Source organism: Anolis sagrei, chromosome 5, assembly GCF_037176765.1.
Source record: "Anolis sagrei isolate rAnoSag1 chromosome 5, rAnoSag1.mat, whole genome shotgun sequence".
NCBI lineage: Eukaryota > Metazoa > Chordata > Lepidosauria > Squamata > Dactyloidae > Anolis > Anolis sagrei.
In genome coordinates this window covers 128,698,123-128,710,893 of record NC_090025.1, presented here as the reverse complement: position 1 = coordinate 128,710,893, position 12,771 = coordinate 128,698,123, and the positions used below count along the sequence as shown (strand labels likewise).

The window sequence follows — 12,771 nt, the reverse complement described above, 5'->3', positions numbered from 1 at the left end:
TTGATTTTTCATGGCATTACAGCATATTTGGCATATTGACCCAAGTGATGCAAGGCCAAGGGGAGAGAGGGATAGTCTAAGCTAGACATCCTCAAACTGCAGTCTTCCAGCTGTTTGGGCCTCCAATTCCCAGAAGCCCTAACGAACTTGTTCAATTGTCAGGCATTCTGGGAGTTGAAGGCCCAAACAGCTGGAGGGCCACAGTTTGAGGATACCTGGTCTAGGCCAAGTTTCCATAGTCATAGTTCAATGTTCAAACCACTAGACAAGAATATATTGTGAACGAAAAGAAAAATAAGCATTTGCAATGTACTCAGTTAATACACTGATAAGAACCTTTGGCATAATCTCAATTGTGTAATTATGTGAGCTTTTTATTCACTAGATATTAATGGAGGGTCCTACTGTTTGACAAAGGATCACTGAAATTTGCTGGTCCACTAAGTCGAGGAAAACTTTCTCCTCTTATGTAATAGAAAGCCCATATCCCTTTTGCAGAGCTGAACTGGCACTAGACATTTGCAGACTTAGTGAATACATTTTAAGAGATACACAGGTTTTCTAGACAGAAGCTACGGATTGGGGAGAGAGACAGCAACTCATGGCCTGTTCATTTCTGTTACTGTGCTTGTTATGCATCCTAATAACACTGGATTTAACCTTCAGAGTTTGCTGACATCAATCACCATTTGAGAGGTGGACTGCTGAGTCAAGTACCTGTCAAGCTGTTTCTGTTTGAGACATGGTGTTGTAACATTAAGCGGGATTACAACTAGGATCTGCCTTCCATGGAAGGGAAGACTTAGTTCACAGAAAGTATCTTTCCCCCAGCTTATTCAACTGGATGCCTAAGCTCTGTGTAGCATTTTCAAAAGGCTAGGGAGGAAAATGCAGGAAAATTCACTTTTATCTGCTCATTAAGTATAAATCTGGATCCAGCCTATTAAATCAATATTAACTTCCCATGGTTTTTACAAATAATAAAACAATGCTAGCATCCACATTAGGCAAAAAAAGTCAAAACAAAACCAAAACAAAAAATCCCAAAAAGCAAACAAACAAAAACCCCAAACCCACAGGTTTAAGTAATCACTTTTCCAAAAGCAATACCCTTCCAATGTATTGCACATCAAACCCATTCCCAACATGATCAAGGATGAAAGGAAATAAAAGCCTCCTATAAGGAAGGGATTGGAGGACTGGCATCTAGGTTTATAACTGACATATGTAAAGTGGCTTTAAATCTCACACATGTACAAGTATGGGTTCTATTTGAGCAAATACAGGTTTGTTTGACTGGTTTTAAAAAACTTTATTTAATGAAAAAATATAATACATGGAAATGTATTTTTTCCCTTCCAAACATGAATGATGACACCATATGGTATTTTACAGATAATTGGTTTAATCGTTAAAGGTGTATTTATTGCTATGCTACAGTATCATGGGAAGAAAAAAAATGACACTAAAAGGTTAACACAGTAAAAGAACTTTGATTCCGGTCATCAGTTCTTGGTATGTGAAAGTTGGATGGTTCTTCTGAACTATTTAAGTCATTGTTCCTGGTATTGCTTTATAGCTTTAGTGCAAACAGCATTTCTTCAATCCAACAGTCTTTGCAGCGAAGCCAAACTCTTGGTTTTAAATTGTCCTTTTTTTAAAAAAAAATGGGCATCCCTATAATTCAACAGAGTGCAGATCAAAAAAGAATTCTTGGCTTGATCCCCTGCAGCAATATATAGAAAACACTTTCACTCCTTGTTAAGTTTTCTTTAACAGCACCTCCATGTGTATAGGCCTCCAAAACTTCTCATCAAAGATAGAGGTTCCCAGTGTTTCTCAACCTGTGGGCCCCCAGGTGTTTTGGCCTACAACTCTCAGAAATCCCAGCCAGTTTACCAGCTATTAGGGAGTCGAAGGCCAAAACATCTGGGGACCCACACGTTGAGAACCACTGCTCTACACACTGACAGTCGACATCCTCTAGTTTTACTATACAAAGTTTTAACAACTTATTTTCCTCAAAGTTGTTTCCAAAAACAGAAAAAAGAGAGAAAAATAACTAAAAGAGATAAAACTAAATGATGTAAATCAGTTAGTGTGGCATGACTGGAGCAGCCTTCCATCCCATCCGTCCTTTCCTTCCTATTTCCATATTCCCCATTGCCTCTGAAAAATAAGACTCAGGACGATATCATGGAGGAATGCTGTCATGAAAGCTGAAGAGCGGAGGTATTTCTGAAGATTATAGCCGACCTATATCACTGGAAATTAATATTTCCTTCTTACAAGAAGGGGAAGAACCCCTACTAATCATAGCTCAAAGAGCCTGAGTCAAATTTAAATACTTTTTATGCACCATTAATCTCACAAAGTTGTATTTGTGGGTGGCGCTAGTCAGTTTGCTTCCAGAAATGGAGAGAAAGAGAGTCACATTTGTAGGCAATACAGAATTGTGAATAAAGACCATTGGTACTGAAGGTGCAGAAGACACTCACTGTTAATTAGATTTCAATTTTCACTACAACAGTTAAGTTTGGCTAGGATTTAGGGATAATGGGACCTGCGGCAAAAGATGTGGAGTACTACAGGTTTCATCATTCCTGCTACTGAGTCTTACTGAATTCTGTTAGGACTGACTGCTGTCTCCAAACCTTGGTCGCCCAAAGTAGGTAGCTAGGTCTGCAAAGCAACTAGTTTTCATCACCCATGGTGGCCCTGATGTAATCTTGCTATGGGTCCTGCTGGTAATTACAAGGGCAGATGGCTCACCATTGCACAATATAGACCTGCTTCTAGGGAAACCTGACAACACAGTCCAGACATCCCACTCTTCCCAAAATCTTACATCAGCCCTACTGACCACAAAATGGGACTCACTGATTTTCCATAGCATTGATACCAATGGAAAGCAACCCATGGTTCTGTATTGTACATCACTGTGGGACCGATGTGAGATGAAATGCATGTAGGACGAATGTGAAGAGATGGGGTGCATTACATGGAAACACTAGACACCAATGGAAATGTATTTTACCTTGGGCTGCTTAAAAGAATCTATAAAGTAGACTACTTCATTAGCAATATTTCTACTCTTAGACATAATCTGGAGCTTCTGAGAACTTCCTCTCTAACCCACTAAATTCAAACCTGCTCAAACTGAGTGGCACATGCCAAATTGTTTTCTATTAGTAAGCAGCCAACTTCTAAATGAGTGATGACTTCCAGGAAAGCACACTAATGGTCAAAATAGACCCTTTCCCTGACTCCAATACTACTAAACCATCTTATGTGGCTGGTGAGTTACAGAACTTGAAAGACATCTAAGTTGAACATATAAACACACAAGAAGCAATCACATTATCCTACTCTATTAACAGTCTGCATGGCTAGTGAGAAGCGGAGAGTACAGAGAATCTAGCTATAGCAACAAACACAATGTTATACATTTGTTTTTAAGGAAAAGGATTTAATTTGTGCTTTTTTATAATAGGACTACATTTTTGTATCAAACACGCAACCTTTACCTAGTTCAGAGTTTGAAGGGGGTCACAGAATGCTGCTTTCAAAGTGACAGAGTGTAAAAACAATTCATTATCTATTCTGGAGTGTTAAAATTTGCAAATCTCTCTAAAGATATGGACTCACAGCAATATCGTCATTGTTTGAGCAGAATACAAAGTAGCTCAGGATCAACTCAGCTATTCGTCGGATATATTTATTTGCCTATGGTGGTAGCTACAAAAGACATCTATCGTAAAATTACCTGAACTCTGTCCTTCAGAAACAAAGAAGAAAAAGTGGGGAATAAAGAAAAAGGAGTAAGATGTTTACAAATAGTCTTTTTTCTTTTCAGGGGAATCTATTTACAAAAAAGGGTGTGGATCTCTGTTTTAGCAATAAATAAGCCAGATTTTGTGTTAAGTCAATGTTCATGCACATTCTAAGGTGGAAACATGCTTGAAAAAAATATTTACATGGGGGCTCATCCAGCAGGACACGTTCCTGCTCACACTCCATTTAAATAAACTGGTGCAATCATGGTGCTCTTGTACAGATCCCATTCATTTTTATGGGCCCTGAGCAAGAATCCATCCTGGATGGACATGCCCACCCAATGTATTCTCCCTTCAGAGCTGTCTACCGAGCAGCAGCAGAAAGTGCATTTTCCCCTCCATTGTTCTTTGCGTTGTACATGTCCATTTGTAGACTCCTTCAGTCAAGTTTCTGTGGGATGCAGCCCTCCATCTCCACAACTTCTGGCCATCCTTCATACTTGTTTGTGTCCTTGTTGTTTCTAATATGCTATAAAGCAGAAAAAATAGCAGTTGTGATACAGCAATATCAATGACAATTGAATATAAATGTTTACTCAGACCTTTGAAAATAAATTGGCTACATGATTCCTTAGCTTTTACTCCTGAGGGTTCAAGGCAGCTCGTGCTTTTTGCGAAGAGAAAACTAAAAACAATTGTGCATCTATCAAATATTTAAATACATAAGAAATGGTGCGTAAACAAGACAACCAGAGTAAAATGGAGAAATTCTTGAACACGGGTTCTTAAGCACCATCTGAAGCACAAATAGGGAAATACAGCAGGTCTGGGCTACTTTTCCAACCCTGGGACTCGTAGGCTGCCAAAACTGACCATACCAAACAGAACTGACCAATAGTCTGTTTTTGGTTTTGGGGAATTCGGCACTTTTAGTACTAAGGAGTACACGAGTTTTCATTTTCAAGTCCTCACCCCATTTCATGATACCATGACAGATAACATTATGTAACACAATTTTTGTTCCTGGTTATAAATGATATTTCCTAATTGGTTCTATCATAAAAACATGGAAAAAAATTATTAAATTGCAAAAACATTTTTTTCAGGAAATCCTGCAACACATTTTGCTAAAGTTTTTCAATGAATATCTCTGTGAGTCTCAACCTATTCAATGTAGGCAGCCACAAAAACAAGGTTTCTAGAGTATAACAACTACTTCTGAAGTAAGTATTACACTTAAACAGGAAACACTTTCAAACCAGGAACAGAGTTTCTTTCAAATATTGTTACACAGTGTAATATTAATAGCTATTGAGAGCTCCAGAAGAATGAACAGATATGTACACCTTCTGTCATATCCTGGAATAGGTCACCAAAGGAAACAAATTTTCCACCAAACAGATTGTGGAAAACAAAATCAACTGACACTGCCTCCTTCATGCATGCTTAATTTAAATTTTAACTTAAGACGTTTGGTACAAGTTGATAAAAAACAAGAGAAATATTAACCTCTTCAACAATCTGGTTATGATCCAGTCAAGCAAACTGAGAATATCACATAAAATTCAAGGGTCTGTCATAAAAAGAGAGCTAAACTTCCCTCCTAGAGTGAGCAATGTAAAACCAAAGAGCCTGAATAGCTTTGATTATTTCTCAGCAATACATATTAAACTTGGATCTCATAAAGTAGAATGAATGCTGAGATGGCACAATGGACTAAAAAAACCCATGAGAACAAAGGTGGGAGACACCATTTATTAATGCTTCACTATGTTAGAATCGCCCTGCAAGTAGAACACTGGTCCAGCAAAGAAAGAGCAGTCAGAACTTTTCTTCTTGGTGTCCTAGTTTTCAACCTGCAGGAAAGTGGTTGATACTTTTTATGTGAAGATATGTCCTACTTAACAATCTCAGATCATTCTGCCATCTTACGATTCAGCCACCGTATTTACATTTCATCTTGTTGGACTTGTAGACTAGGTTAAAGCAGCCATCTCTAAACATCAACCTCAGCAGACTGAAAGCCAAAACCAAGGTCACAACAACATCTGTTATAGAACTCCACTGTGCCGATGACAAAGTAGTTTGTGCGCATTCAGAAGAAGACCTACAAGCCACTCTAAACACCTTTGCACAAGCATATGAGAAGCTCGGCCCCTCATTGAACATAGAGAAAACCAAAGTGCTCTTTTAGCAGTCACCAGCCAATCCCTCTGCAATGCTAGAAAAACAGCTTAATGGTGTAATGTTAGAAAAAGTTGACCATTTCCTCTACTGTGGGGCAGCCACCTCTCCACAAAAGTCAACATTAACACTGAAATACAACACTGCCTGAGCTCTGCAAGTGCAGCATTTTTCTGAATAAAGCAGAGAGTGTTTGAGGATCGGGACATCCGTAGGGATACCAAGGTGGTTGTTTATAAAGCTATTGTCCTCCCAACCCTGTTATATGTCTGCAAAACATGGACTGTCTACATATGTCACAATCAACTCCTGGAATGATTCCATCAGTGTCGCTTCCGAAAAATCCTGAAAATCTCTTGGGAATGTCAGCGTACTGGAAGAAGCAAAGACCACCAGCACTGAAGCGATGCTCCTATGCCATCAACTCTGCTGAACTGGCTACGTTGTCCAAATGTCCGATCAACGTATCCTAAAGGATTTACTCTACTCTCAACTCAAGAATGGAAAATGGAATGCTGTTGAACAGGAAAAGAGATTTAAGGATGGGCTTAAAACCAACCTTAAAAACTGGGGCATAGACACCGAGAACTGGGAAGCCCTAGCCCTTGAGCACCCTAACTGGAGGTCAGCTGTGATCAGCAATGCTATGGAATTTGAAGAGGCACGAATGGAGGATGTAAGGGAGAAATATGCCAAGAGGAAGGTACATCAAGCCAACGCTGACCAGGACCGCCTTCCACCTGGAAACCAATGTCCTCACTGCGGAAGAACATGCAGGTCAAGAATAGAGCTCTACAGTCACCTATGTATCCACCGCCAAGACACTACACTTGGAAGGCTATCATACTCAGACAAAGAGGGATCACTTAAGTAAGTAAGTATATATTATCCTGAATACAAACCTGTTCAAATGGGCTTTTAGTCTTGATCCCTTTCCCACCACAGAAAACCCAATTGTCTCTGAAGCCAAGGTTTGTGATGGAGGAGCTGCCCAACTCAGCTACTAGTTTCCGTGACTCTTCATTAAGCCTTGAAAGAAATTCAGGCAAGTTAATATAATATTGTAATTACTTTTTTTAACTGATCAAAATGACAATTCTGTTACATTTTGTATCTTGTTATCCTTTGAGTTCCCCTATTTGATGCCAATTTCTTAGAAGAATTTCCACACCCTTGAAAGTAAAAAGGCATTTTTGTTCCTAATAATACAACTATCCTTGCTCCCAGACATCTTTCCTATGGTTATGAGCTCTTCAAATCAGTCTATTTTTGAATGCACTAAAGACAAATGCATCAAACTTACCAGACATTTTCCTAGACTTTATGGAATTCTGTATCCTGAAAAATTGTTTAAAATTAACTATAATGTAAATCCTGCTTTATATTCTGCCTTTGTGATTGAGAGCAGCTTATTATAATATATAACAGGAACTGAACTAAGACTTTATAGTGAGAGTTTGGGATGCTGTGGTCCCAATTTGGCTCAATACCCTGCACTAATCATACACAAGAAGAAATCCAGAAGCCATATCAAGTAAAAATACATTTCCTACAGACTTACTTAGTGGCACCATCATCATAGGTTGCCATTAATACAATAGTCCCATCTTGAATTGTCTTCAGGAAGTCAATAAATGGGGCTACATCTAAACCAAACAGAAATATGCGTTACTATAGCAGTACACAGACAGACATCATTATGGATATACAGCATTATGCATATACAGGCATGGCTGAGTTGATCCATTCCAGCACAAAGACATAAAGGACTCCCAAAGCACCTTTGAAATGAATTCTTTATCTCAGTCTCAAAATAGGAATTCTTGTTCCTTTAAAACCACACCCAATTCTCTTAGTAAACTGAACATAATAAACTTTGTGTTGGCAAAGGTGTTGGCGAAGGCCGGAATAGCTGGATTGTTGTGAGTTTTTCAGGCTTTATGGCCATTTGTTCCAGAAGCATTCTCTCCTGACTTTTTGCCCACATCTATGGAAGGCATCCTCAAAGATTGTGAGGTATATTAGAAACTAGACAAGGGAGGTTATATATCTGTGGAATGTCCAGAGTGGGGGAAAGAACTCTTGTCTGTTGGAGCCAGGCTTTGAAGCTACAAGGCCATTCAATTCTAATCAAGGTGGCCAATTGCAACATTCACATTTGCCTCAAACAGACAAGAGTTCTTTCTCCTACCCTGGACATCCCGCAGATATATAAACTTCACTTGCCTAGCTTTCAACAGACCTAACAACCTTTGGGGATGCCTGCCATAGATGTAGGTGAAACACCAGGAGAGAATGCTTCTATAACATTGCCATACAGCCCAGAAAAATCACAGCAACCTAATAATAAACTTTTTTAAAAAAAATAAAGAACACTTTGCAATACTATTTGTTTAGGTTGGCAGCCAAAATGATTGATTTTCAAAAAGTATTTTAAAATCATTTCTTAAATTCCATTTATCAAATATCCCAAGATGATCTCTAAAATGAATGCTGGAAAACATTAAAATCTGTCGTACGTGACATTTGACATTTGAGCTGTGACATGTAAAACACTTACGGTATATTTGACAATATTGGTAGTCAAGTCCCAGCAGTAAGCTCTTAATGTTTACAAGCATCTTTCCATCAAAAGGAATGCTTTTCAAATGCACAGACTACGTCTATTACAAGTTGTTTGTGTACTGGAGCATGTATACATTAAATGAAGATGTTGCTATGTCTTTTAGTGACAATTTTATGGCAAGTCTGCAGCCATAAGGAACCCAACGTTACCACTATTTCTGCATTGCAGAATTGTTTTTGCTAACGGAAAGGAAGCATGTAACAACATAAAAGAATACACTTAAAATAATATACTTCTTTGGCCCCATCTACACTGCCATTATAATACAGATTGAACTGCATTATATGATCAATGTAGACTCATGTGCAGTTTAAGTAAATTTTAAAGTGTAGGTTGGGCCTTAGTTGCTTTTCAAGACTAATATTTCAAAGGAGCCTTACACTAGAAAACAATATTCAGTATCAAATTATAGGACCACCTCAAATTTAGATCATTTTAAAATATGCCAATGAAAACAAAGCTTAATGAAATGCAGTACAACGGCATACATTTTAAAGCATAAAGAAAAACATATTCTCTGAGAGGTACTTGATATCTGACAGCTTATGAAAATGTCATAGATGGGGTTTGCAAACAACCCAGAGATATCTAAAACATTCAGCTTTTGAGGTCAAAAGGATTCACATTCAAAACTTAATGTTTCTGTGCTTACCTCCGCCCCACATATCAAAGTACTTTGTGTCCACAGTTTCACCGGTTTTGCCTAGAAAAGGGATAAACACATGATATGCACTATAATACTGCGGGTGTTTACTCAGATGTAAAAATTCGGTGACTTGCTATAATATTGCTGAAGAATATGCAACATAACAGACTTTAGCAATTAGGGTTGCAGCCTTAACTAATGTCATCATTCACAAACAAGCAATGTGAACATTGCCCATTGAAGACACAACAGGAGAGACTGTTCAGAGCTGAAAACACAAAACAAAATAGAAGAGATGGGTGTAGGATGAAGAAAAATATCTTGAGAAAACACCAAAGAGTCATAGTCCAGCTGGCAACAACTTCATGCAGAACCCACATTATTTGTCTTTTTCTGGATAAACAAAGATATTTCAGATACAAACTGGTCCTGTGTTAATTATTCCCCTCTTCAATATCGAGGTTTTATTACTGAACTGCAGGGGAAAACCTCAAATCTACATTTAGTGTTACAGCATTCATTTAATAAAGAAAATCACTTACCATTTACCAAAGCTATATTGATGCCTCTCCCAACATTGTTTTTAACTCCACTCATCAACCTGGAACGAGACAGAAAATTTTGCCAGGTTTCCTCCCACACTTCATTCCCTTCCCTGATAGGAAGCCAAAGTGAGGCCAACCATATTTTAGAGGAAACCTGGCCAGATCCTCTTTAGCTATTTTGATTTGGCTAATCACGTAACGTAAGTGACAGGACATGTCAATTGCTTCCATCACTGTCACTTTTAATTGTCAGTTGGCAAGCATGTGAAAGCAACTCAACATATTAGAGTAATTGACTGTGATAGAAAGAGCTCTGCAAAGCGAGAATCTATGCAGACAAGCTAGTTCGGAGACCAGTAAGACTTTTCTTGCTGCTGTCAATTGACCTGAATTCTACTGTCAGTCAAAGCCAGAGCAGAAACCTAATTTGGGTTCTACCTAGACACTGACACACTATTCAAAAGTTGGATCAATAGGTTTACTACCCTAGATGGGTCTAATCAATTGAAAACAGACCTATTACAACATGAATTACAAATAGGCGCCGCCTGGTTTATTAACTGAGCCCATGCCCACTGATCAGAATCTAGGATACTATTATTAAAGTAAGTCACATTTCATTGATCAATTTTCAACTGAATAGGCACAGTCAATACTGCAACAAGTGTTTCCCAACATGGGGCCCTCCAGGTGTATTCGACAGCAACATGGTCAATGGCAACTATAAGAGTTAATTCAAAACATTTTAAGGGCAATGGGTTCAGAAAAGTTGCTCTATGGCAGTGATTCTCAACCTGTGGGTCCCCAGATGTTTTGACCTTCAACTCCCAGAAATCCTAACAGCTGCTAAACAGGCTGGGATTTCTAGGAGTTGTAGGCCAAAACACTTGGGGACCCACAGGATGAGAACCGCTGTTCTAGGGTGTGTTTGGAATTAGGTAAAATCTAGAACTGAAATAGATTGAATTCAAACACATTTAGGGGATGTGAAAACCAAAAGAAGTCTACTCTGGAGAAGAACAGACACAAATTGTGATGGTCCTAAAAACAGCATAAGAACCTGGAGGTCAGCGTACCTTCAACAACACTGAAGTATTTCTGTTCTAGTTTTGCATACAAGGAAAAGGTTTTGGGGTTTGTTTAGTTTCTTTTTTACTTATTTTAACTGAGACCAATCTCAGTGCTTTTAGGAAAAGGATGAAATAATACAAGATGGGTCTGATCCAACGTTCAGTGCACTTTGATGTCTCTCCCCCCACAAAGCACACATGTTTTGTAGGAATTTGTGGGACCTGGACAAGCCTGTATTGGATGCCTATATAGTTTGGATGCTTGCATGGAAAACACTGGATATTTCAAAAATGTCAATTAAAAATATTTAAAGAAAGTTTGGGAAGATTGGCCATTAACAATTTTTATGATTAGTAATAATAATATAAAACTTTATTTCTAGCCCCAAAAGGGACTCAGGGAGGTTTACAGTACAAAAACAGGCAAACATTCAATGCCTTACAAAGTAACTAACAACATCAGGAATAATACAAAATAATAGCAATAAGCCTATAATGGAAAAAATTAAACATTGAGTTAATATTAATTGTCTAATATTATCAATTAGACAATAAACTAGGGTGTGTAAACATTAAACATATATCATTAAAAACAGAGTGAAATCCTTATTAGGGCTCTTCTTTGCAGCCATATAAACCAGAAAATCAAGGCAGATAATTCCACAATATCTTTATGAACTGGGCTATCTGAGTCCACACTGCTATATATGATTAGGAATAGCAGAAAGATGAACATTATGAGACAAACAACATTGAATAGAACTATTAGGTGGATATGTTTCGTGTGTGTGTGTGTGTGTGTGTGTGTGTGTGTGAATATATGAGAGAGAAATATGAATTGGGAAATTTGATGGAAATGCAACTTATTATTTGTTAACCTGGGACAGAGTCTAGAAGCAATCAAATACATTTACCAGTAGTTGTATACAAGCAGATAATACTGAAGGATATAGGACATTCAGACAAATATAGAATGTGTACTTATTTCATGTTGAAAGTAATTTAAATATATGTGGCTAAGAATAATATGAGTAGACAATGAAGATGGAGTGAACTGAGAAGACTAAGTTGAAGATGTTGGAAGAATATCAGTACTTACTATGTATGATGTGTTTATATTGATTGGGTGTAGATTGTTTACTCATAAATCTATGTATTGTATAATTAATACAAATTATTTGAAGAAAAAAAATGTTGAATAAAGAGGATCTTCTGTCTCTGCCACTGCATATTCCACAACCATCATTGTTCTACTACAGTTTCTATCACTTTGGTGCTAACTGAGCAGAGAAGGCATAACTGTTTCCTGTTCATCTAACTCCCTACTTGTAGTGTTCCCTTGCCCTTTCCATCAGCTACTATGCCTACCAATTCCCCTTTCCCTTCAGAGAAAGCAAATAAGTTTCAAGTAACTAGCTCAGGCAAATGAACAACATCAAGTCTTGTTTGCATTTTGCTGCCACTGGATTTTTCAACAGAACCAACAGCTAGGAATGTGTAACATTGTGGTTCAATTGACTCTTAGGCCATACCCACATACCTTGCCATAGTTACCAAACAGTAGGGCTAGGTTATCAAAGGAAACAAAAAATATTTCATTACTTAGAATCTCAGGTTGCTATATAATTAATGCCCTAACTCATCACCACTCTCCAACATGTAAATACCAGACTATACTAGGTAAACAATAGTCTACTGCATGCAAAATAATCTAATCCTATCATTCACTGCTATCACGCTCAGACAGGCTTTTCTTTCAACTCATGACATAACCTTTCCGTCATCTTTTGGTCTTGTTCTCCAATCCAGCAGTTCTATATGGCCCTCACATCACACCACAAGACACAATTCCGAACTGTATTTTCTACTCTTCTTTTTCTCAATCAATCTCTATGCACTTGCAAACACACGCATACTATCATTC

At 38.0% G+C, this 12,771-nt stretch overlaps 1 protein-coding gene across 10 annotated transcripts in view; it reads right to left on the bottom strand.

The window, feature by feature from the left end:
* Positions 1-1,385: 1,385 nt before the first annotated feature.
* The window catches only part of FAM3C (FAM3 metabolism regulating signaling molecule C), a 65,643-nt gene continuing 54,257 nt past the window's right edge, over positions 1,386-12,771 (bottom strand). For all 10 annotated transcript variants that reach the window (XM_060777724.2, XM_067469042.1, XM_060777727.2 and 7 more), the window contains exons 6-10: positions 9,775-9,833; positions 9,239-9,289; positions 7,522-7,606; positions 6,863-6,989; positions 1,386-4,305 (exon numbers count right to left, since the gene is read on the bottom strand). In XM_060777724.2, coding sequence (XP_060633707.1) covers positions 4,216-4,305; positions 6,863-6,989; positions 7,522-7,606; positions 9,239-9,289; positions 9,775-9,833 — 412 coding nt within the window. In that variant the 3' untranslated portion in view covers positions 1,386-4,215. The remainder of the gene's footprint in view (positions 4,306-6,862; positions 6,990-7,521; positions 7,607-9,238; positions 9,290-9,774; positions 9,834-12,771) is intronic.